Below are 26,461 nucleotides of genomic sequence, written 5' to 3' on the forward strand. Positions count from 1 at the left end.
ATGTGTTTGCACCATTGCCTGAGCATACCCCACCCTAAGAAAGGATGGATGAGGTCATTGGGAGGTGGTGGGTGGGCCTGGGGATCCATCCCAAGAGTAAATGGTAGCCCCAGAGCAGTGGTCTTCCACGGGAATGTAGCTGCTGACCAGGACCCAGACCTAGTGAAGATGCTAAGTGTCTGGCATTCTCTTTTCTCTGGGCCACAGGAAGTGGACATTTACACCGTGAAGACGGAAGAGCTGTCATTCACATCTGCCTTCTGCCTGCAGATACAGCGAAATGACTACATCCACGCCCTGGTCACCTATTTTAATATTGAATTTACCAAGTGCCACAAGAAAATGGGGTTTTCCACAGGTGAGCCTTTTGTTGGCACTCCAGACCCTCCCCACCCTCCATGCTGAGGCTTTGTGGAAGTGACCAGGGCTGGCCTGACCTGGGGAAAGGACCTGGGGCATAAGCCCTTGCTTAGCATCTTCTAAGCCTTCTCCAGCACTTCCCCACACTTTTGACTGCCAAAAGGAGAAGGTAAATGAAAGTGTATATTGTATGATCAGAGCTGAGAGTATGTGTTTGGTGGAGAGAAGCAGGGGGGAAGCCCAATTTCAGGGGCACATTTGTTCATTGAACATTTTCTAGGCATAGTCTGTGTGAGGGGTAAGGATACAGAGTGTGATAAGATTTCCCCATCTTCACCACTGTGCCCTACTTCAGGATTCAACGAATCTCTCGGTAGGCTGCAGACTATGTCTCTCTGTCTCCTTCCGCCCCAATCCATCCTTCCTGACACTGTTCCCCAAATACCACCTGAGCTCCCCTCCCAGCCCCCCTTCAGAGGTGCCTCATTGCCTGAAGCAGGTAAACCCACATGTCTTTGCCCTGTAAGTGGGGGTTCCACCATACCTGGCCCCCTACCAACTTCTCCCAACTCATTTCTCACTGCCCTTCCTTTGCTTTGCCTTCCTCCCCCGTCTCATTGTTGCACCACACACAGGGTCCAGTCACACTGAGCACCTCACAGTCCCCTGAACTTAGAAAGGCTTCCTAAATCTCTAGGCTATTGCCTCTGCACATGCCAACCCTTTGCCCACCCAGATGTTTCACGGGGACAAGAGGGTCTTTTGTCAGAGGCTCTTGTCATCTCCTTTCTCCCTGCAGTAGTCTGCTAGGGCTGCCATAACAAAGTATGACAGGCTAGTGGTTTAAACTACAGAAATTTACTTCTCACAGTTCTGGAAGATCAAGGTGCCAGCAAGTTTGCTTTCTCCTGAGGCTCTCTCCTTGGCTTGCAGGTGGCCTCCTTCTCTCTCTGTCCTCACAGGGCATGTACTCCTGGTGTCTGTCTGGTGTCCTAAGAGATTAGGACATTTATGTATTTGTATGAGGAGACTCTAAAAGGACACAAACCAGATTGGATTAGGGCCCACCCAAAGACCTTATTGTAAAGGCTTCTTTAAAGGCTCTATCTCCAAATATAGTCATATTCTGAGGTGCAGGGGGATTAGGGCCTCAGCACATGAATTTCAGAGAACACATTCAGCCCCAAACACCTCCCCTATGCCCACTCCTCACCTGGACAATCCCAGCACAGGCCTCATCTCTCAGCTCAGATATTACTTGATCCCTTCCTTCACTCCTGGTTAAGTTTAGGAGTTCTTCTTGGGGCTTCCTGACATCTTGTGCTCATGTTTGTCATGGAAATGTAAAAAAAAGGGTATAAAAAAGTCAAGAAGCGCAGCTGGGTGGCTCAGTCGGTTAAGCGTCCGACTTCGGCTCAGGTCATGATCTCACGGTCCATGAGTTCAAGCCCCGCGTCGGGCTCTGTGCTAACAGCTCAGAGCCTGGATCCTGCTTTGGATTCTGTGTCTCCCTCTCTTTCTGACCCTCCCCTGTTCATGCTCTGTCTCTCTCTGTCTCAAAAATAAATAAATGTTAAAAAAATTTTTTTTAAAAAATGTCAAAGAAAAAGTCCTCTTCCCACTCCAGCCCAGTTCTGTGCCCCAGAAGCATATGTTAACCACTTTTTATTTTTTGCTTTTTATTTGAAATATTTCTCATATGAAGTTGCCAAGATAGTACATAGAGTCCTGTGAACCCTTTACCCAGCTCCCCCCAACTATGGTACCACATCCAAACTACACTTTTCTTAAAACATGGGTTGACTTATACCAAACACAGTGCCCTCTGCTACCTTGTCTTTATTTAACAATAAACCTTAGAAGGCATACTTAAGCAAGAAACTCATGATCTCAGATCTGGTCTTGCTCTCAGGGTCGTGAGTTTAAGTCCCATGTTGGGCACCATGCTGGGCTTGAAGCCTACTTAAAAAACAAAACAAACAAACAAAAAAACAATATACCTTGGAGACACTTTCACAGCCTCATTGACATAACTATTTTATTTTATTTTTATTTTTTGTTTTTGAAACAACTACACAGGATTTCAATGTCAGATGTAGCTTATTCAACATTTTTCACTCTGTTTGCAATTCTCAGTCTCCCCATGGGCTGGGATCACATCTCATGAATCTCTGCACTCTGGGCTTCTAGAGCAGTGTTTGGCTTGTAGTGGGTTCTAAACAGATCACTGTTAAATGAGTATATGAAGATCTGAGTCCTGCTCCTGGGAACATGTTCCTATTGGCCACGCATGTGAAGTCTTCTTGGGAAGCAGGAGCATGTCGTTAGGGGCAAGCCAGCATGCATGTGCCAAGGGTAGGTGAGCTCTACCAGAGTCCAAGGACATGATTCTTCACTTCCTGAAGCCTTGGTGACAACGATTGATCCTCTTTGACCTATTAACAGAGAGGGCAAGAGGTTTATCCAGCCCCTCCAAGAAAAAAAGGGTTTTTTCCAGAACTGGTGTCTCCTGATCACCAAGATCATGATCTTCTGGTCTCCAACATCTGGCCCAGTGCTGGTGCACCCTGTCCCGGGGAAAACCAGAGGCTCCCAACCTTGGTCATTTTTAGCTGTTCCCCTTCTTAGAGTGGCAGCAGGAGAGACTGTCTTCCTGGTAGGCAGGGATGGCTAGGAGGGAGAAGGGAGGTTTTACCTGGACCTTGAAGGGTAAGTAAGACTCAGCCTCACAGTGGTGGGGTGTGGCAGTGGTGGGAGGGTGGAACAGGAGCCTGCCTGAGGACCATTGCTGTGATTGGAAGCCAGGGATGGAGCCACAGAAGCTGGTCCTGCCTCTACCATCTCCAGGATGATGTTTCCACTGGGGTCTGCCCTGCTACAGGTGATGAGAAAAGGTGGCAGGGATACTCTGGGAAATATTGTGTGTTTGTAAAGCCTAGGATCTAGCCCATAGCTTTCAGCTGGGGGTTTCCCTTCCCTGAGTTTATTTCCATTCCTTGAGGTCAAGCAGACAGGCTGTCCCACCCCTGCCCAGAGGTGGTTCTCTGGCACTGTGATGGCGGGAACAACATTCCTGATGCCCCACAGGAAGGAGTCCTGGTTAACCTTAAGTTCAGAATCGAAGGACTCAGCCCCTGGCTGCCTGAGGGATAATGAGGATTTGCCCTTCGTATTAAAGTCTCCAGCCCACTGGGTCAGTTTCTTCCTGTTCTATGGTCATACTCCCACTGTAGTTCGTCACAAGTCCCTGTGAGAAACAATGAGGACTATATTTCAGAGGCTCAAAGACCATGGGTCTAGATCAAGGTCTGAGCTCATTTGTCTTTTTGGGTTTTTTTAAGATTTTATTTTTTTTTAAGTAACCTCTACTTCCAGTGTGAGGCTTGAACTCTCAACCCCAAGATCAAGATTTTCATGCTCTACTGATTGAGCCAGCCAAGAACCCCTTGTCTGTCTTTTTACAGCTATAGTATTATATCACCTCCTCTTTGCACAGAACCCCAGAAACGTAGGTCTGAAAGGTCATCCAGAGGTCCTGCACTGCCTGTTTCCATGCCTTGGTGCAGAGGTTCTCACCGTGTAGTCCACGGCCAGCAGCATCAGCATGACCTGGGAACCTGTTAGAAATGCAAATTGTCAAGACTTGCCCCAGATCTTCTGAATCAGAAACTCTGGGGTGGGGTCCAGAAATCTGTGTCTTACCAAGCCCTCCAGGTGGCTGTAATGCACAAATCAGTTTGAGAGCCACTGCCTCTGTGCTAGAACACTGCCTCTGCCTGAACAAGAAGATTGTAAATTTGGCCAATGTTGATGCTTTTCACATCAACTGGAAAGCTAACTCCATCCGCTTACTACCTTTTCTCATCAAGGCCTATGCCTTCTGGTTGACATAGGTCCTTCTCACAGCAGCATTCCCATATAGAGATCAGGATTGGGGGGATACTTTGTTTCACTGCTTCCTCAGCCACCTGGGGAATGTCCACATGGGGTTTTGCTTCCAGCAGGTAGCAAACATCTTTACCAGGTAGTGTGGGTTTGTCAGTGGGCTTTTCTGATCCTCTATACTTTGACCATCTAGAAAAGAGTATTTGCTTTTTGTTTTCAAGGACCTCAGATGCTCAGAATTGAATTAATCCTAATTCTTGGTACATGACATCATTGAATCAGTCACAGTTCACTTTTGTTTATTTATAACGAACATCTGTGAACTCACCACTGCCTCAGTAATTAGGACATAAATAATTATTAACTAGCACACATTAGTAACTAGAAAAAAATGTATTATTGTTCTTAGAATGTAAATACATTAGTTGATATCAAGAAATAAACTGCTACTAATTAGAATATAAATATTAATCAGAGTACATTATTAATAAATATAATGATACTATTTATAATTAATAAGTAAATTAATTCACAGTCACATAATTAATCCTTGTGTGCTCACCGCCTAACTAAATGGAGGCTCCACACCAACCCATCACCCCCCATGTTGCCTCTAGATGAACATTATTCTGAATTCTGTGTTCTTTATCCCCTTGCTATTTTAAAAAAAGTTTTATCACATCTATGTGTATGTCTGTACACTGTATTGTTTGGGCTCAGCTATTTTTGAACTGCATGCAGCATGTAACCTGCTATATGTGCCCCCATCCCATTGACTGACTGCCACCTGAGCTTTCTATCTCAGCCCAGCCACAGCTGGCTCTGGAGGGGCCAACTCACAAGCACATCACGTATTGTGCTGCTTGAAAACAATCCCTGTTAATGGTTCTGGCATCTCCTCTCTGCAGCTCCAGGCAGAAGCTGTCGCAAATGGGCACAGGAACCTAGGGTTCCAGGCTGTGCCAGCCAGTGGGCATAGCTGCCCCTCCCCTTGGACACATCCTCAGTGGATGGGGGCAGGGACCCTTGGGGGTGCACGGAGGGACAGTGGCTTGAGTAGAATCAGACCTGGGGTAGAGTCTTAGTCTTTCCAGGAGTCAGCCAGGTAGGGCGGCCAGACAAAGGAGATAGGTCTTGAGTAAGTTACTTTCTGGGCCTCAAGCTCATTATGGATGATGTAGTTGGACCTAGATGCCTAGCAGCCCCTTCCTGCTTTGCCATCTGGTGACAGTGAGTCATTGTCTCAGGTCAGAGAAGCTTCTTGGTGCATAGTCTTTCATTCTCTAAAAAGCTTCTGATCTCCCTGGGCAATATAAATTGCAAATTTATAGCTAGAAAAAGTTTTAAATTTTAAGCAAAGCTACCAGCCACTTAGCCACTGTGAAGTGAAACAAGAAGCAGGATTCCACTCCCTTTCCAAAAGCACCAGGAAAAATCTTCTTATGAAAGCCCCTGCCATTTGTTCCCACAGCCCCCTGAGCTCTGCATCCCCATCCTTGGTCACAAGGATGACCTTGCTGCCTGAGAGTCTTCTCATTTAGGCTATAGGATGTGAGGGGGAGGCAAGGCTGTATAGGTCTCTGTTTTCCAAATTTAGGACCATATCTGGGAACTGATAGGCATCCTGAATTGATGTCTGTTGAATGAAGGAATGCATGCATGAATAAATGCATATGTACTTGGAATGTTGGGGGCAGTACTGGTTATACTCACTGTAAAATATAGAACAAAAGCTGCCCATAACCCACAACCCAGAGAGACTGTGAAGGGGAGGGAGAAAAGGGGAGGTTAGCATGTGGGGTCAGGATATTAATAGGATAAATATATCTTCATAATAGGGAATGCTGAAAGTTACATGATCTAGAAGGTTATAGCTGGGGCAGGGTAGGGTGGGAAAGACTTATTTACTGATGAGAATTCTAGATGTCATCCACAGCCTTGTTCTGGGTGCTCACCCTTGCACCTAGCACCTTTCTGGATGCTTCCCCAGGACATTCTAGACCACTAGAGTGATGTAGAACATCTTTGAAGGTCAGAGCCATAGATTATGGATAAATAAAATGATATGCCACCTCCCATAATGATTATAACCACATAATTCAATGGCTTAGCAACACCCTAACATGGGGTTAATGTGTTATGGTAGGGAGACCATATTTATCTTTCAATTAAAGACACTTCTGATAGTGAAAAGGAAAGCTATTAATAGTTATGCTAGGAAGACAAGTAAACTGGAGCTGTCTTGGGCACAGCAGGAGATTTGGTCATATACTTTCCCCCTTCTCATCCCATCTGATTCTCAGAGTACTTGGGGAGATAGATATCATGCCCCACATTCTTCAGGTGTATAAAATGAGCCCCAGGGTCATAGTGCAAACACAAGGCAACATGGAGGCATGAAACTGGGACTGTTGTTGCCTAATTAAATGTTCTTTCCACTCTTGCCCACTCTAGATGCGAAAGAGTGGGTTTGTAAAGGGATTTCAGCCATGCTCTGTGCCTACAATACATGGGGGGGATTTTTAAGTCTTGGCAAGTCTGCTCCCTTCACATCCCCCAGAATGACTGAATTCAAGTCTCTAGGAGTAGAGTTGAGAAATCTGAATTTTAATCAGTTTCTCCTGGACACCTTGATGGAGAATTAGTATTGTGAAAAGTGGTCTAGATGATTAGTCCATGGCTGATGGACCCCATGACAGAAATGTTTGGGGAGGTTCTCAAACTTTTGATGTTGTCAAGGGGAAAAAAACCCACTTTTCTCCAGCCCAAGGCTGGTGTATTTTTTGGACCACCACCAGACACACCTAGGCTTGATGGCTGCCAAACCTGAGCCAGTGAATCTCTGGGACTCTCATAAGGCATCTGATTAGGTGACAGAAGGAAGTTGCTTGAATCCCCTTGCCTGAAGGTCTTTAAGAACAGGAGAGACACCTGTCTGAGCTGGTGTAGGAGGAAGTGGGGGCGAGAGTGCTGTCAGTCATACACTGCCATTCTCCGTATACACCAGAGACTATCTTTTGACAATTTATTTAGATGTAGTTGGCAGGGAAGGGGCTGGGACAGGTGGACTTTGTCTGTAGACAGCAATATGCTTTAGAGGCCATGAAGGCTGGATATGTTTGGGTATCTAGGATCTAAAAGCCACAGACTGCACGTTCATGATCCTCCTTCAAGCCTTTCCAAATGCTCAGACTGCTTTTCCCTGCCATGACCTTGAGTTTGCACTGATTTCCCAAATGCATACATTGAAGGCTACCCAAGTCTTTAACCAGATCACTGACATTTGATCAAGCCAGTTCATTGCAAAGGGCAAAGAAAGACTCTTCACTACCTTTTAAATAGATCCTGGGGTTTGTAAGACCTTAGAAGTGATCTGATCAGACTCAGTGCATGGTAAATCCCCAGTGTTTGTTATAGGAACACCTCAAAGCTGGACCTCAGGTAGCTTAGATGATTGCAGAACAGCCCTAATTTTTCCTGGTTAATTAAAAATCTGCCTTCTAGGAACTCCCAGTGACTAGCCTTTGTTCTGCCTCCAATGCCATATATAAGGCCACATATGTCTTTCTATGTGACAGTTTTTGAAGTATTGAAAGGCACTTATTATTATTCTCCCCAAGTCTTCTCATTTTTAGCTCTGGTCCCAAGCAAAGAGGAAATCAGTATTAATGGGTCCTACATCCAGGTGGAGGAAGGTAAGAGACTGAAGGGCCAAGAGGATCTTACTATAATGGGTTCTTTTACTATCTATAGTTTTCAAAGTCTCCAATGTAATTGAACATCTATGGGTACCTTGAGGCATAACAAAGTGTCTACTATTTGGGTTTTGCCATCTATAAGTGTAGTAGTTACAGATCTACCAAGTGTGGTGGTAGACACTGAGGATATAACAGTGAACAAGTCTGGCATGGTGCCTGCCTTCATGGAAATTGCAGTCTTGTGGAGGAAGCACACAGCTGAAAAAAGACAAAGGTATTTATGCTGCAGTATGATAGTATGATAGGCATTGTGTTAACCAAAGCTCAGGGTGGGTGGCCAAACTAGGCTTCCCAAAGGAAGTGACTTTGAAGGATGAGGAAAGGAGAGACTGGTGGACTAGGAGCGAAAAGTATTCCAAAGATAGTTGTTGCTGAGGAAGATGGCCCATAAGCAGGCCCCCTCTTCTGGTTGTAGAGTATGTAGTGTGCCGAGAGAGGATGGATGGGATTTAATGGCAAATACAGGGAGTCGCCAGGATTGGTGTGCCTTTGGATCATGCAGGAAGAGTGAGCGATTGGACCAGTGGTGGGGCTGTGGGATGAGAAATATCCCTTACTTCTTTTAGATCCAGTTAGGAGGACATAGCTGAAACCCCACAACAGATGTGGGCCAAGGGTACCAGGTTCAGTTCTAGGGCAGAGAAGTGGCAGGGAAGCCTATGTATAGGATTGGGGTGTTGGTGGGACACGGGTTTAGTTAAGAAATTTGCACACCTGATGTCATTTAAGGGGAGACAGGATGGTCTACTCTACAAATCTCCCTCTTACGCTGTCTGAACGTCTTCACTCTGTTGAACTAATTAAAAACAGTAGCCTTTTAAGATTCTTTTATGTTAATGAGTTTAGTTGGTGAGTGGGTATTCATCCCACCCCTTGGAAGGAACTTGTAATACCTGCTTCTTTCTCTTCTGATTCCTAGCTAAGATCAGCAGCCTGGAGGATCTGGGATCTAGATGGAAGGAGGAGCCCTGGGGCTGAGTGAGGATTTCTGGGGTTGGAGGCAGGCTCCAGGGGCTGGGTGCCTTGACCCACACAAGTGCTGGGAGTTGGTTCAGTGAATCCCAAAAGAAGCCCAGCAACTTCTAGGCAAGGTCTCAGCCTCAGTCCTTCTGGAGACATCTTCTCTGACTCTTCCTTCCCACCTCCCTTTTCTTCTCCCCTCAGCCCCCGATGCCCCCTACACCCACTGGAAGCAGACTGTCTTCTACTTGGAAGATTACCTCACTGTCCGGAGGGGGGAAGAAATCTATGGGACCATATCCATGAAGCCAAATGCCAAAAATGTGGTGAGTGCTGAGGTAGTCTCTGTCTGGGACAGGGTCAGAAGGAAGAAGAGACCCGTGGAGCTGGTTCCCTGGAGCTCCCAGGACCTCCTCACCTTGGTGCCCCAAGTGCCTTGTGCACAACCAGACAAGGTACTGGGGGAGGGGCAGTAGAAAGCCGGGTTTGGATCTCACTACGTATAACTGAAGGCCTCCAACCATGGACCCTTAAAACTCAAGGGTGATAGATTTTCTCGAGGACCCACTCTGGACTCTCAGCCTTCCTTGCATTTAGCCTCCAGTTCTGCATCCGAGGGGCTTTGGGCACGGAGGCTGTTGCCATGGGTTTCAGCTCATTTAGAACAAGCCAACCCAGGAAATAACAGCTTCTGGTGGCCGGGAAGATGTTTGGTTCACGTTTCTTCAGCGAGCCTGGTGGGTTAGGGATCGTGCGATTCTTTCTGAGCAACCGCGGGTGCAAGCGTGTGTATTAAAAGCATCTAGAGAATGCTTTGAAGGTTGTGCCACAGAAGACTCAACCACCCCACTCTGTTTTCTCTCAGGATGAAATCAGAGGGAACATTTCTATATTATAACAGGAAGGCTTTAGGTTAGGAATCAAAGAACTTCCTGTGTGGATAATGAGGCACTAGAATAGATTCCCGAGGGCTGTTTGTGGGAACCCCTTAGCTAGAAAACCTTAGAAACACTGTAGTTACCCATCCCTCTGCCTGCGGGAGGGGGTGGTGCTTGCCTTTGCTACCACACTAATGCTGGGACCCTTTGCTCTTCCTTTGTAGCGAGACCTCGATTTCACGGTAGATTTGGATTTTAAGGGACAGCTGTGTGAAACATCTGTATCTAATGACTACAAAATGCGTTAGCATACGTGGGAGGCTGCAGACAGCGAGCAAGAAGAGAAACTCTTACCTCGATCTGCGGCTCTGTAACAAGGAACACCGTTTGCAGGACTACACTCTCGAAAACCAGAGTTTTTAAATTCTGCCTTGAAGATTGGTGAACTCACCAGGGCTCCCGTGGGCCACTGGACAGAGAGCTTCCAGTTCCTCAGCTCTGCTCTGGGAGCCCTTCACAGAGGCTTTGTTGTCGCCGACAAAGAGTAACCTCCAGTGCTGTGGCTGGGGCCCCCGAGGATGGAAAAGTATACACGTATACCCATTTGTCCTCCTTAACTGTGAATCTCTGGAACTTCCAAGTTTTGCATGCTGCAGGCATCTAGGACAGATTGCTTCACTAGAACCTGGAGACATAGTGTCTTTGATAGCATAAGCCAGATTACCTGTCTGTGCGGTGGTGTGCGTGTGTGCGTGTGTGTGCGTGTGCGTGTACAGCATATACATTAGTTTATTTACCCACACCTGTATATGCATGCATATACAACCACGTGGGTATATTTCTGTGTTCATTCAGGGTGTGTGTGTGTGTGTGTGTGTGTGTGCGCGCGTAGAATATATATTACTCTCAGAGGAGATTCTGTTGCTTTCGAATAGGAATTTGTTTTGTGATTAGTTCTCCCCACTTCCCATCCCTTACAGATGTTAAGCAGCTATGAAACGTTCTCTGTACTAGCTCTGGTCTTCTTCTGACTAGACTGTGGCTCTGAACCCTGAGCATAGTACCACGCACTCTGTTGGCACTCAATAAATGCACATGAGAGCGAAGCAATGGCCTGGTTGTGTTCCTGGTGCTCTGGGGTGGGAGGGTTTGGGAGGAGGTCAGAGGCCACACTGGAGTGGAAGATCACAGGAGCAACAGATGCTGTTCCCAGCTCCCAGAAGGTAGTGCCTTGGTAGAAGCAGTCAGGACTGGTCCAACAGCATGTCCCCTGCAAACTCTCACAGGGTGGGGAGAGGGACTTAGGGGTGAAGTTGGGTGGCGGGGAGGACAGGAGCTAACCAAGAGTGCTCTAGAATGGAAGGCTACATGTAGCCTGGAGGAAGGCCAACCTCAGGAATAGGAGAATCTGGGGTTTGCATCCCACTGGGAGGTCCTGGAGAAAGCAGGAGATGGTGGTCCTGGATCCCTGGGGAAAGACTGGGGCAGGGTCTGAGTGAAAGACTAGGGTGCTGAGAGTTTGCTGTACTGCACAGTGTCTTGTCCCTGGTCCCTCACCCCTGGCTAGTGTTTGGCCTGGTCTGCCACCCTTTGCACCGACAGGAGCTCACCCACCTTGAGTAGAGCTTTCCCACCCAGCACAGGTGAAAAATACGTGGGTCCTAGGAAGGTGCCCCAGGTTCCCAAGGCAGCCCCCTTCCCCAGCATGGCTGGTAAATCTCTAGCGCCCCCAACTTCTTTGGCCCTGCCTAAGCTGGCCTCTGCCTTCAGTGCACCATGGACCTTGGGCAAGTCATGTCACTTTCCTGAGCCTCAGCCTTTTCACCACTCATCTGGACTAGCTGATGTTCCACGCTGTGTCCTTGGGAGCCCTGGGGCTTGTGGGAGGTGCCAGGATCAAGGTGGGCAGAGTTCTGGGTTCCCTTCTCCCCAGGTTTAAAAAAAAATTCTGGGATGCCTGAGTGGTTCAGTCAGTTAGGCATCTGACTTCGGCTCAGGTCATGATTTCACAGTTTGTGAGTTCTAGCCCCGTGTTGAGGTCTGTGCTGATAGCTCAGAGCCTGGAGCCTGCTTTGGATTCTGTGTCTCCCCCTCTCTGACCCTCCCCTGCTCATGCTCTGTCTCTGTCTCTGTCTCTCAAAAATAAATAAACATTAAAAAATAAATTAAAAAAACCCAATTCTTCCCTGGCCGGTCTTTATTTTCCTTGGGAAAAAGATTCTACTACTAAAAAATAAAAATAAAGACATGAAAAGGAACCAAGACCAAAAGCAAATACCTCTGAAAATGATGTATCTAGGTGACCCCAGAATCCTCTTGACCCTAGTATTCTGAGATCATTGGTATCTTGGACCCTCTCACATTCTCTCTCTCCTGCTGCTAGTTCTGTGCATTTTCACCTAAAGTTGCCCAGAGCAGCATTTGGGTCTTGGCTGGGTGCCCACCCCTTGGCCCAGAACCCCATTTTCATTCACCTGCATCTTTATGCTATTTCTTGCCCCCATCAGCTCTGAAATATTCTCTCTGGAGCCATCATCACTCAGAAAAGGGAGCAAGCTTGGGGATATGGGCAGATATGGGGCCTTTGCCTGAATTTAAAAAGGGGCCTCCTGAAGGCACACACACAGTTCTGTGGAGACTCTGCTTGGCAGGAAATGTGAACTTCAGTCCCCACTTGTCCCCTGGTCTGGTGATGGGTACAGTGCAGAAACTGCACAATAGGACACAGAGGCCCTGAGAAAAGCTGTGCTGAGCCTCTTGGAGCCCATGTTGGTTTCCCTCTAGCTTGTAAAAGGCTGTCCTGCATTTCAATTGTCAGTCAATCATACTTTCCATTAGAGACCTGTTGGCAAAACTTCTAGCTTTGGTCCAAGTGTGGTAACCAAATCTCCATAGGATGGAAACACAATATACTTTGCCAGAGTGGTGAAGTGTTTGGATGTGGTTTGGTTTCTGGTTATTCTTTAGCTTCTGAGACAGGTAATGTCATCTGTGTTATCTCCCCTGGGGGAGATTTCCCAGATGCTGGGAAGGAAGAGGGCCATTTAGAGGTAGTGGGTAGAGGTGGGGAGGAGGCAGGGGAGGCCTGGGCTCAGCTGTGGGTGGGGTGTCCTGAGGCTGGTGGTGTCCTTGAAAATGATCAGTGACTCCAGCAGCAGTGGCCCCTACCCTTTTGTAACCCTGTGGCATCTGTATGCTTGTTGGCTTCTCCAGAATCCTGGAAGTTAAGGTGCAGAAGCACCCCCACCTGTTCTGTGGTGGAGGCTCCCTGAGGCCCCGGAAGGAGGAATGGAATTGTAGCAGAGCTAGACTGTGACCTCAGTCCTGCCCAGTGGTCCCTTTGCTGCCCATGCTGATCCCTCTGAGCCCAGGCCTGGAGGCCTCTCCTTGTACCTGGACACAAGTACAGTGAACATCATGTAGTACTTTCCATCCCCATGTGTTAGATAAGGAAAAAAAAGGACAAGCTCAAGAAGACAGCAGTGAATGTGTCAGGAGAGGGAAGGGAGGTGAAGAAGGAAATGGAGGTGGGGGGTCCCCCAGAGGGCATTAGACAGAAACTCATTAGTGGGTTTTCATGGTGGTGGCAATTGGGGAACCCTTACATTCTGCCTTTCCCTGGGTAGGGAGCCCAGCCAACTTTGTGGAGGATTCCATCCATGTCAATGGAGTAGAATGCTATGTGGCCAGGAACCAACTAGGAGGATGACCCCCCTAGGAGCTCTAGGCATTTGGGGCCTGCAGGCATCCCTTCATCCCTGGAAGACAGGGGAGGACTGAGCTGAACAGAGGCCCAGAGGTCTCTCAGGCCTCTCCAGCCACCAGAGGAGAAGAAGGTCACCCCTGCAGCCTGCGCCCGGTCCTGGGTCTTCAGCCCTTGCCCTGCCATTTCCCATCTCTGCCCCTGGGTTGCAGGGGTGAAGCTTGGCAAGGCATGGGGAGCACTTCCACAGCAGCCCCTTTCTCCTGCCCACAAGAATGCTCTAGAGGGAATGTAATTTCTCTCTAATTCAGTGGAAAATAAGCAATATCTGCTTGGAGCACGTTCTGAATAGAAGTGGGCGTGTGAGATGAGGTCTTGGCATGACAGTGGAGACCCTATAAAGATGACTTCACTTGTGAAACCTGTTCTGTCCCTGACTCTGCTTTTTTTTTTTTTTTTTTTTTTTGAGACTGTACAAAACTTACTAGTGGCTCTCACTCCTCTCTTCTTTCTTTCTTTGTCTTTGGGGAAAACTTCCCCCTTCCATTCCCAGCCTACTTCTACCCAGACCCACAGCCCTGGGGCCTCATTGGTGGTCTTATTTGGGCCTGTCTACCTGAGTCTCTCTGAAGGCCATTGCATGCATGGTCTCTCTTCCCCATTAGAGCACAGGCTCCAAGGGCAGAAACCTGCCTTTCTCTGTTCATCCTCTTGAACAACATGGGGGTGCAGGTGGGAGGTGACAGGGTGACACCTGACCAACTTGACTTCATGGAATGTGCTCAGGAGCCATTCTAGGACTATCAGGTTCCTGTCCCTTCTATCTGTGCCCCTGGGGAGATATTGGAATTTTTGTTACTCTCACAAAAGCCACCTAGGGAGGCTGTCTCCCCTTTGCTAGGCCCTCTCTGCTCCCCTGTCTCTACAGCCTTCCTCCCCTCTTGGCACTACAGCTGGCACCCCACCTTGAGGTCCAGCCTGAATCCAGACCTCTGTAACAAAATGAAATTAAGCGAGACATCTCAGCCCATTCCTGTGCTTTGGGTCAGTCACCCAGATAGGAGTCTGTCCTTGGCCTAGTGGCCAGTAGTGATCATGGAGTGATCTCCTATCCTTTTTTTTTTAATTTAATTTTAATTTTTAATTTATTATTTATTTTTTTAATTAACATCCAAGTTAGTTATCATATAGTACAATAATGATTTCCGGAGTAGATTCCAGTGATTCATCCCCTATGTATAACACCCAGTGCTCATCTCAACAAGTATCTTCCTTAATGCCCCTTGCCCATTTAGCCAATCCCCCCACCCATGGTTTGTTCTCTGTATTTAAGAGTCTCTTATGTTTTGTCCCCTCCTTGTTTTTATATCATTTTTGCTTCCCTTCCTTTATGCTCATCTGTTTTGTATCTTAAATTCCACATATGAATAAAGCCATATGATATTTGTCTTTCTCTGACTGACTTATTTTGCTTAGCATAATACCTTCTACTTCCATCCACGTAGTTGAAAATGGCAATGTTTCATTCTTTTTGATCGCTGAGTAATACTCCACTGCATAATATACCACATCTTTATCGATTCGTGTATCAATGGACATTTGGGCTCTTTTGATACTTTGGCTATTGTCAATAGTGCTGCTATAAACATTGGGGTGCCTGTGCCCCTTAGAAACAGCACACCTGTATCCCTTGGATAAATACGTAGTAGTGCAATTGCTGGCTTGTATGGTAGTTCTATTTTTAACTTTTTGCGGAACCTCCATACTGTTTCCCAGAGTGGCTGTGCCGGTTTGCATTCCCACCACTAGTGCAAAAGAGATCCTCTTTCTCTGCATCTTGGCCAACATGAGTGATCTCCTACCCTTAATCTTTGGGTATCACACACTAGGGGAATTCTGTCTGTTCTTGCACCCCACCCCACCCTTGCCACTACACAGAGGTCCTGGGTTCTGGAACCCTCTTCCTGAAGACAGATTTTATTTGGTTGCTGTCTTGAGTCTTGCAAAGCACCTTGTTACATACCTGGTTTCTGACTGTAACCCCACCTGTGTGGCAGTCTAGCTTGTCTTAGACCCTTGCCCTGTGGTCTTGAGACTGTTGGGATAAACCTGCTTGAGGATGGGTGATCTCACACCTGTCTAGGCATGATGAGTGTGCCTGGCTCCACATCTAAAGCCTCCCAGGCTGCCTTGAGCTCTTCCCATTGGAAGCAATTGGCTCATATTCAGCTAAGGCTCAGACACAACATGTTCGATGATCAGAAATTTGACCAACAAACATTTATTAGATACTTAATGGGCTCTAGGCCCTGAGGTAGGCAATGGCACGTAGCAGAGTCACAGGCACTATCCCTGTCCTTATGGCCTGCACTGTCTGGTTGCCAATCTCTGGGCAGACTGAGCTTGCTCCTGCCCCAACACTGAGAAATGAGGTCCCTCAGCCATCCTCCCTAACCTGGCTGCTCTACCCACCCCCCCACATCTGCAGTGTGAGCCCAGCTCGGTGATGCAAGCTGTATCAGGGTGAGTGGTGAGGATTTTGCCTCCTTAGTGTCCCTCAGTCATTAAGCTTTTGAAATAGAAGGAAAATATGCCTGAATTGCCCAGCTATCTGTTAATGCCACAGGAAGACCCGGTCTATCATTTACAGAGAATGACAGCACTCAAGGAGGCCCAGAACCCTTCCTGATCCTAACCATAGGTCATTTCTCACAGTAGAAGTGAAAAGGGTCTTTACCAAAGGGTCTGTAGCTAGCACCTCACCCTCAAGGGCAGACAGAGCAAACTGGCAGAGGAAACCCCTAGGATGCTGGGTCACTTGGCCCAGGCCCTGCTGTCCCCACCCCCAAAGGCAAGCATCAGTCACTGGACAACTCTGCCACATGCCTTGGGGATTGGAGCCAAAGACTGAGACAAACCCCAGTGGGGCTGATTACTCACTATGTGACTTTGGGCCAGTTACCGCACGTTCACGAGACCCTTTAGAGGTGGTCTGGATGAAAGGAGATAAGTGTAAAGCATGTTAGGAACCTGTGAAGCACAACAGCAATTCCAGGTATGATTGTTATTTTAATAATATTTCTGCCCTGCATTCCAGCTCTGTTACTGAGAAACCTACCTGGGTGCCAGTGCCTGAGCCTATGCACCTCTGAAGGTGCTGGATGGCAGCAGGCTTTGTCATCAGAGTCACAGTCAGCAGCTGGCAAGGCCCCAGGGTTGCAAGCTTTGGTGAGTTTGGGGGGCAGCCTTGTAAGTAACACACATGTAGAGTTTTTGCCAAAAGCCCTGGGCAGAGGTGGCCTGCTTGTTGGCTCCTGTTCATTAGCTCTCTAAAGGCCTCACAGATGGCTTGCAGAGATCTTTTTTTTATGTTTATTTATTCTGAGAGAGAGAGAGAAAGAAAGTTGGGGAGGGTCAGAGAGAGAGGGAGCGAGAGAATCCTAAGCAGGCTCCTCGCTGCCAGCGTAGAGCCTGACGTGGGGGCTCAATCTCATGAACAATGAGATCATGACTTGAGCTGAAGTCAAGAGTCAGGTCCTTAACCGACTGAGCCACCCAGGTGCCCCACTTGCAGAGATCTCAAAGTCCATCTCCCAGCCCTCCAGCAGACAGTGGCTGACACCACCTGATATGTGTCCTTCCATTAGAGCTAAAAGATCCTCAGTTCTTGAGGTGCCACAGTCCCACCTGGGACTCTCTGGGAAGGTCCTCACCTTCTGTCTCTCTCCACCTGCATCTCCAAACACAAGGACTTCCCGGTGACCTTGAGACTGAGCCTAGTGTCTACATCTAGTATCTGGTTTGCATCCCATGGAGAGGATCTGTAATAATCCAAAATGTCCACTTTACCCTGGAATCCAACACACGCTGCTTTCCCCAGGAAAATTTTCTTCTAGTCATATTTGGTTTTGATTAGTAATTTACTGAGTTTGTGTACTTAGAGCACCTATTTTCTTGATGGCTGGAGTTAGCGACTCGGCAGCACCTTCTGGGCCTGGCAAGAGGGATGAGGTGGGGATCAGGCTGGGAACCTCATATTGACTGCAGTAACAACCACATAAATGCTTACATAAGAGTTATTCGGCTACACTTAATAGGAAATAACCAGCCACTTCCCCACTGTCATAAATTGTCATTAATGTGACCGAGGCATGTGCCACTGTGGCATTGTGAGTCAGAGGGCATTAGAAGAACAGAACGATAGGGATCCTCCTCTGAGCCCAGGGCAAAGATTGAGCCTCCTGAGAGAACATCTGTGCAGGGAGGAAGAAGCAAAACTTAGAGATGCAGAAATTTTTTGTTGCACACATAGCCACACAGTCCAAGATTATCATGTCACGATGAAACATGGAAGATCTATATGGGGGCAGGAGGGAGATATGCTCACTACATGTTATCTGGAGGTGGGGCATGATTTTCAGATCAAGCACAGGTGTAATTTCATTTGCTCCATGAAGGCTCTGGTTCCAGTCCTGGCTGGAACCGGAAGGACTAAGCAAGCAGTCTTTCTTAACCTCTTGCATTCCAGAGATATTTCTCGAGTCCCTCCCAGGAACATAGGAGTGAACAAAATGGATGCATCTGCCCTCCTGGAATTTACAGGCTGCTGAGGGAGCAAAGCCTAAGGAAGAATGACAAATATGATAAAAGAGGAAAGGCAGAGGCTGAAGGAGTAAGACACTGCTAAGAGATCAAGAGAGCCTCTCTGAAGATACGACCTTAAACAGGAATTTGCAGGGGCACCTGGGTGGCTCAGTCAGTTGAGCGTTCAACTCTTGACTTCAGCCCAGGTCATGATCTCACAGTTTCTGAGATCGAGCCCTGTGTTGGGCTCTGCGCTGACAGCACAGAGACTGCTTGGGATTGTCTCTCCGTCTCCCTCTGTCCCTCCCCCACTCGTGCATCCTCTCTCTCTCTCTCTCAAAATAAATAAATAAACATAAAAAAACTAAACAGAAACTTTCAGAAGTGGAGGGGCAAGACAAGGGAGATGGGCATAGGGAGGCATCTGGCAGGAAGTCCACGTGGCAAGGGCCAGCCCAAAGGCATCGAGAGAGTGTGGCACATTTGAAAAAGAAGATCAGAGAAGAGCAAAGGCTAGGGGCAGGGGAGAGCAGTGAGAAGACATAGCCAGGGCCCACAGTCAAGAGCCTTGGGAGCCACCATGTCAGGGAGACGTTTGCCTTGGACTCTGAGAAGGCACCAAAGAGTTTCATCAGGAAAGTGACAGGACAAGATTTGCATGCCACCCATGCTCGCAATCTAATTACTTAAGTTGGCAGTCCTTTCCCTTGGAATCTGGTAATAGACTTACTCCATTGCCTATTTCAGAAAACCACAGATGACCACAGAAAAGGTCAATGTAAAATGGGCAGAGCCCGCAGGAGCCACGAGGGGAGGGTGGAGATTGAGGCTTCTGTGGGTTGCTGTTGTGGAAAATGGCTTGAATACAAATTGCTTCATTGTAGGATTGCTTGTTCACCAATCGGGGATCCACAAAGGGGCTATTTGTGCAACTCTGAGATCATTTGCATTATCCTGTCTGGTGTCATGTCATGCTGTTCTCCCCACAAGGACGACTTCCCCTTAGCTCAGAGGATGTAATTGTCTGGGAGGCAAGAGGTGGTCGGTAGGGTCTGTATGAGGCTGGATCTGCATCTTGGGATTCCTCTGCTGTCTTCAAGCCCCAGGCAGCTGTTTCCAGGGGAGCATAATGCTCGGCGTCACTTTCAACTCACAGATGTACTCTTGAAGCGTCTTTCAGAGGCTTCGTGGGTCATAATGGGTTTCTGATATTATGACAATTGCTTTCTGGCCATGGTTGGTTAGCTCAGTTGGATATAGCATTGTGCTTGAAGCCAAAGATGCAGGCTTCACAGATTCACCAGTCAGGCTCATGGTCATGGAGGATGCGGTGAACACCAGCCAGTCTTGGAGATGAATAGACCTGGGGTTGAAGCCTGACTCCTGCAGCCAATGGCTATGAGACCTGCAGGGAGTTACTGACAGTCTTTCTTCCTGTGTGAATTCTTCCTCCGCTAAATGGGGATGATACTAACCTTTCTTCCAGGATTATTGCAAATGTTGGATGAGATAGTCTGAGATGGCCTGCTGACTCCCCCCATGCAGCATGCAGCATGCAGCATGCAGCATGCAGCATGCTACAGCTGCTTATAAATGATAGCTCCCTGTTCTTGGAACCGAGGGCCCCAGACAAGAACATGCAGGTGACTCCGGGCTGTCTTAGGGAGAAAGGGAGAAACAACTCCGAGTAGAGTCTCTGCCCACAGTAGGTGGGAATGCTTGTTTTGTGGGGCCAAAGAGAAAAGGCACCTGGTTCCGTTGCTTGGGAACTATTCTGAAGGTGTTTTTGCAAATGCCTGGATTAGAGAAGCCATGGGAGGTCAGAGCAGGGCCAGGGCTTAGGGAACCTGAGGTCATTAAATGTGACTCACGGCCAAGGCTACTGGCTGCCTGGTGTACGGCTGGATGGAGGGCTCATACCTGGCCATAGTGGCAGGCGGCCGCATGTGGTGTCTTAACTGAGGACCTGTAGTCACCTTGGAGCAGAGGAGCACGGGCCATGCTGGCATGTAGACTCTGAAGCTAAGACCTCAGTTCTCCCTCTCCTGGCTGGGTAACCTCAAGCAAGGAAGCTAGCCTCTCTCTGCCTCAGTTTTCTTGACCTGTGAACTGGCAGTACTATCTTCTTCAGAGGAAGGCGGTAAGGATTAGATGAGAACCGTGCCTGGGACGTGGTAAATATTGTGTCCATTCACTATGATTGCTATGAGTACAGGCTATGGCTCATGCCAGACTTTGAGTGCCTCCAGGACTCAGACACATGGGCCTCTGTGACCCTCTTTGCTGGGTTCCCTGCATCTCTGGGCAGCTCTCTGTGCCCACACCTCCCATGCTGTACTACCCCTATCTGTTTTTGTGTCTGCTCCCCTTGCCCTGAGACTACAGTCTCCTGGAGGGAAGGTTCTATAGCTCACTTATGTTTGTGTTTCAGTGTTGAGTACAGCCCCATGGCCCACCAGAGACATCCGATCTGATAAATACTTGCTGAAGGAGCAGATGCTGACCTGCTGCCATGCTGCTCCTGTCAGTTGCCAGGATGCCTGTAGCCGTCCTGGTTGGCTCCTTCTAGGCCTCAGGGTTCTCATCTGTGAAATAAAGGTGCTCACTTGGAATGAAATCCAGGCACCGTCCCCCTTACCTCCCCCGATGGCCAGTCTGAAGGATCTGAGATTTGTTCTGTAACTCTGTGGCGCTTATTTCGCGACCCTGGGCACAGAGTTTTCCTAAAAGATCCTACGCCTGAGTTTTTAGTGGGAGACAGGAGAATGGCTGCCAGGCTTTGTGAAGGGTCCGGGGTCAAAGTGAGAAATAAAGACTCAAGGAGGAAATGAAGGTCCACCAGTACTGCAGAAAGATACCACAGAGGCTTTGCCAGTGAGCAGCCAAAGGAAATGGGAGGGTAGGCCTGGATGTGGGATTTCTCCGGACGCTCGACTGCACTTTATTAGTCTGTGACTTTCCTGAGATGGGACTATCTCTTATAAAATCATTTTAATAACTGAGAGGAAATGGAGTTAGGGATACTGGCTGCTTGTTGGCTGGGGCTAGGTGACTCTCATCCAGGCAGGGACTTCATTTGGTTCTGCTAATATTGCCTATTGATTATCTCTGATTAGATTCTCTTTCACACATCACTCTTCAGAGTGTCCCCAAACAAGGGGGCCTGTGGAGAGGACGGCTTCTGAGCAAAGGGAGGGGAGGGGCCGGGGGGGGTGTGAGTAGGGCTGCCTAAGTGTACAGGATCCGGGGAGGCCTGGGGTTGACAAGCTGTAGATGGAAACTGAGGGCAAACAATGTGATTATGTCTAAGCACAGTGAGTCTGGTCCCAGTCTTGAGGGTTCAAAGGCTGGATAAGTCCCAGCTCTAGTTCTCACCAGCCTTGCTCTGGAGGAGGTGCTCATTTTCACTGAGTCTCCCGTTTGCAGAGGGAAGATGACCCACGGAGGGTGTAGTGGAAGAAACTGGTAAACTCTAAAGTGTTGTCTACTCATGGGTTCTCTGTTACTTCTGCCCAGTCCACAAACCACAGCCATAGCTTTGACTATTTACGTGCCTGGAAGAAATTTGGGCCTGAAAAATTCCAAGTAGAGGAGGATACAATATCTAATTTTATTTGCCTTGAGGTTTGTAGTGTATATCTCCTAAGCCCCCACCTCATTCGGAGAAAGCACCTTTTCTAAAGCTCAATGGATTTAATTGGAAAAGAGTAGTGGTTGAGATGTAATGACTTACAGTATGGAATTGATGCTGGCTGGTTGGGTCCAAGGACACAGAGGGGGTCCCGCAGGACCAGCCAAGAGGGTCCTTGGTTACTCGCAGGACAGAAATCAAACGCAAGCCAGCAGAAAGTAAGAGCAGAGTTTACTGAAGATACAGAGAGAGAGCGCAGAAGCAGACAGAGCATCTGGGAAACACAGAAAAGAAAAGGAGAGAGAGTCTCATCTTTGCTTGGGGTCTGGGGGGTCACTCCTCAGTGAGGAGTGTGGTCTGGTGCACATGTCCCCTCAGACATTGAGGAACCAGTTAGAAAGAGGATAAGGGTCCTTAAGTCACCCATTCCTTGGAGTCAGGGGGTCTTGGTGCAAAGATGTGTAGCACCCGTAGTATGGAATGCGCTCGTGATGGCTTCGTGGGCTCGTTCTCACCAGGTCCTTCCTTGGATGTTATCTGTTGTGCTGATGATTTCTAGAGAAATCATTGACCCCTTGTCCCTCACAAAGAGGACACACACTATCTGCACTATGAGGCATGTGGAAAGTGGGGGTGCAGGTCCTAGCGAGAATAGAAGCAGGAAAAGGAGCAAAAAAACACATTTATACGGAGTCCTTCAGTTTCCCTGTCTCTGAATGAGGAAGTATTGGCCAGCTGGGAAACCCACTGGGCTGGGGGAAGGCAGAGAGGGAAGGCCAACGTTTAACATGTGGCCTGGTTCACAAACATGGGTCACATTGAAAGTTGAGGTTGGTGGGTTATGAGGCTCCTTCTCCCTCCTCACCACACCCTGGGCCTCTCAGTGTGGGGTCCTGGGACTGGGGTGATCAATCCTCATCTGTCTCCCTGTCCTCAGGCTCACCCCCATCCTTCCTCTCCTCTTTCTTCTAGCACAGGCACAGACCTGACCCTGTCACCTTCCTGTTCAAAACCCTCCAGTGGTTCCTTGTCACCTACGGGATGGTATTTAAACTCCTCTGGTCCAGGCAGGCTCTCCAGGTTTGGCCTCATCTGCTTACATTCCCCAATTCATCCTCCATAATTTCCCCGCACTGGCCCACCAGCCTTGCTGATGACACCACTGGACCCCCAAACCCGCTCCCTCCCCTATCACCCTTCTCTCCATTGGTGTTCCCCACCAGGACTGCTCCCCTCTGTCTTTGCCTGAGAGCACCCCCTTACCTTCCTGCTCTAGAGAGCCATTCAATCCTTTATTAAAACCACCCTCCCCAACAGGGAGAGCTTAGTCTCACTAACATCCACTTCCCAGGACATTCGGCACAGTCCCTCTCATTTCCGGTCTCTTTGCTAGTAAAACTCTTCCACTCACTTTGAACTCCTTGATTTTTTTCTCCATTTTTGTGTTCCAAGGGCATAGTATCTTGTGTGGCACCATGGCACATAGTCAAACTTACATGGAAAGTAGTTTAAGCTGTCAGTGGTGGGACTACTGGGGAAGGAGTGGGGATGAAATTGGAATGGGTAGAGTGTGCACTTCCATCAGTGTGTTTGTGTATGTGTGTGTGTGTATGTGTGACACATGCATGAGTGTGTGATGTCTGACTGTATGGTGTGTGTGGTATGTGTGGTATGGTGTGTGTTTGGTGAATGTATGTGAGTATGAGAGTGTGGTGTGTGTGTGTTGTGTCTGAATGTGTGTGTCTGACTTCTCTAAAGAAGACATCTAGATGGCCAACAGGCACATGAAAAGATGCTTAACATCGCTCCTCATCAGGGAAATACAAATCAAAACCACACACAGATATCACCTCACTCCAGTCAGAGTAGCTAAAGTGAACAAATCAGGAGACTATAGACGCTGGAGATGATGTAGAGAAATGGGAACCGTATCGCACTGTTGGTGGAAATGCAAACTGGTGCAGCTGCTCTGGAAAACAGTGTGGAGGATCCACAAAAAATTAAAAATAAATCTACCCTATGACCCAGCAATAGCACTGCTAGGAATTTACCCAAGGGATACAGGAGTGCTGATGCATAGGGGCACCCCCTATGCATAAACATTGTACCCCAATGTTTATAGCAGCAATCTCAACAATAGCCAAATTATGGAAAGAGCCTAAATGTCCATCAACTGACAAATGGATAAAGAAATTGTGGTTTATATACACAATGGAATACTACATGGCAATGAGAAAGAATGAAATATGGCCCTTTGTAGCAACGTGGATGGAACTGGAAAAGTGTTATGTTAAGTAAAATAAATCATACAGAGAAAGACAGATACCATATGTTTTCACTCTTATGTGGATCCTGAGAAACTTAACAGAAGACCATGGGGGAGGGGAAGGAAAAAAAAAGTTAGAGAGAGAGGGAGCCAAACCATAAGAGACTCTTAAAAACTGAGAATAAACTGAGGGTTGATGGGGGGTGGGAGGGAGAGGAGGGTGGGTGATGGGTATCAAGGAGGGCACCTTTTGGGATGAGCACTGGGTGTTGTATGGAAACCAATTTGACAATAAATTTCATATTAAAAAATAAAAATAAAAAAAGTTTTAAAAAAGGGAAGATTGGGATCACCTTCAGAAGTTGTAACCATGGCCTGTCACTTGGGAGCTGGAACCAATGCTGGAAAAGTTGATGAGGGAGATGGACGTATATGTGTGCATGAGTGTGTGTGTTTGCATTTTTCATTATTTTTTTAATCTATATTTTATCTACTTATCCATCAGTGAGCACTTAAATTGTTTCAATGTCTCGGCTATTGTAAATAATGCTGCAATAAATGGGGTTGTAGATACCTTTTTGAAAAAAAAAAAGAATGTGTGTGTCTGAGCGTGTGGTGTGTTTTTATGTGCATGTGTGTGGTATGTGTGTGGTATGTGAATTTGTGTGAGTATGTGAGTGTGTGTGGTGTGTGATGTGTCTGAATGAGTGGTGTGTGTGTGTGGTATGTGTAAGTATGTGAGTGTGGTGTGTGTGCATATGGTGTATATGTGTATGTACTCTATATCCACAGACACACGATAATCCGGCGTGGCATCTGAGCCCCAACTGTCCCTCCCACGTGGGGAGCACCAGAACGTGGTTGTTCTCTAAGGCCTGCTGGTTGACAGGGTGTGGAATCCCAGGCAGGCTTCAGAACCCCGCCAGGCCATCTGATGGCTTGCTGCACGGCCACAAGCAAGCCCTTGAAATTCTCTTAAAGAATCCAGCCAGAGGGAACAGCATGGGCAAAGACACAGGCACACAAGAGAAGATCCCAAGTCAAGAAAATGTTCACACACAAGCAGAACATTTTTCCATTCCGCTATTTTTATTGCTGATAGTGGTAATATTAAACAAATTTTTTAAAAGCTCTGTTAACTTTTACTTAAATCAGAAATTCTGGTGTGTTGGGGGGAATGAGAATCGGTATTATTCTTAAAAAAAATAAAGCAAAACAAGCGGAATAGAATAAATACCAATAAATAAACTAGTAAAGACAAAGGAAAACTGCCCAGGTGATTCCCGTGGCATCCAAAGCTGAGAACCGTGAGCCGCAGCCATCACCTCCGCCTGTGCCCTGCAGAGCAGCAGAGCGCTTTCAGGTGACACAGCCATCCTGATGGTGCCATTGGAACTCCTGCTACTGACCCACAGCCCGAGGACATGCCTGGGGCCCACATATCAAGCCCCAAAGAGATGACACCCAGGGCTTACAGGGAACATGATTAAACTGTAGCTGGAGAAAGTGGGGTTGGGCCAACCGATGTGGGCCAAGGCCCCCAAAAGGGTCCATTCCTAGGGACAGAGAACCCCTGCTGTGACCAGAGCCCGAGAGGCCCTCACAGGTGGATTACTGGGAGCAGTGGGGCTCTGGGGCTAGCAAATAGCCTGCCCTGAAAACTGAACACATCTGCTTTGGAAGGCTGGCTGTGGACTGCCAGGGCAGTGGGTGGGGAGCCAGGATCGCTGCTCACTGACCTCTGAACCCCGCAAGTTACCCCTCCTGCCTGGGCCACAGCCTCTTCATCTGTGACAGAGCCCACCCTGGGTTCAGGCTGGAGCTCCATTTGCACACAATAGGGCAGAAGACCCCACTGACCACACTGGGTGGCCTTACTTGTGTCCTGCAGAGTTGAGCAGGGAACCTAGACCCGGGGCTCCCCGCCACGGATCAGGCTGAAGACTGCCACACCATCTAGAGAAGGGGAGGGATGGGGGTTCGGGGGGGCAGTCGGGTGGGTGGGGAGATGGGCCTCGTGAATGAAAACTGCTTTGGGAGGGGGTAGGAGAGAGTGGGAGGAAGGGAAGAGGGTGGGGTGGGCACAGAGGGAGGAAAATGCAGCCTCATCTGCTTGTTTGTGTTTCTTGTATTTAAGATGCTGACTTCTAGCATATTTTTAAATCCATCAGACATGAAAGGCTGATTTAAATAGACCCGCAGTGTGAAGCTGGTAATTTCACTTGCTACAATAGAGGAGCTGGCAGGCCGCTGGCAAAGACGCAGCACCTCTCTCCATGCCAGGCAAGCTGCAGAAGCATCGTGAGACTCTCAGGCCAGGTGCTTTCTACTCCCTGGCAGGGGGAGCGGGCTGTGGGAGGGGGTGGTGGATAGAGAATCAGAAAGATAAAAGGGGAAAGGGAAGGAGAAGTGGGGCAGATGCGGAGCAGGGGATAA

At 48.0% G+C, this 26,461-nt stretch overlaps 1 protein-coding gene across 9 annotated transcripts in view; it reads left to right on the top strand.

Moving 5' to 3' along the window:
• Positions 1-10,947, top strand: part of PRMT8 (protein arginine methyltransferase 8) — a 98,845-nt gene extending 87,898 nt beyond the window's left edge. For 6 of the 9 annotated variants that reach the window (XM_045061272.1, XM_045061268.1, XM_045061269.1 and 3 more), the window contains 4 exons: positions 208-358; positions 7,866-7,940; positions 9,168-9,289; positions 10,066-10,947. In XM_045061272.1, the coding sequence (XP_044917207.1) occupies positions 208-358; positions 7,866-7,940; positions 9,168-9,289; positions 10,066-10,149 (432 nt within the window). In that variant the 3' untranslated portion in view covers positions 10,150-10,947. The remainder of the gene's footprint in view (positions 1-207; positions 359-7,865; positions 7,941-9,167; positions 9,290-10,065) is intronic. The other 3 variants (XM_045061270.1, XM_023256686.2, XM_045061274.1) reach the window with 2 other exon arrangements.
• The last annotated feature ends 15,514 nt before the right edge of the window (positions 10,948-26,461 follow it).

The sequence above is a fragment of the Felis catus genome, chromosome B4 (assembly GCF_018350175.1).
Source record: "Felis catus isolate Fca126 chromosome B4, F.catus_Fca126_mat1.0, whole genome shotgun sequence".
In the NCBI taxonomy this organism is placed as follows: domain Eukaryota; kingdom Metazoa; phylum Chordata; class Mammalia; order Carnivora; family Felidae; genus Felis; species Felis catus.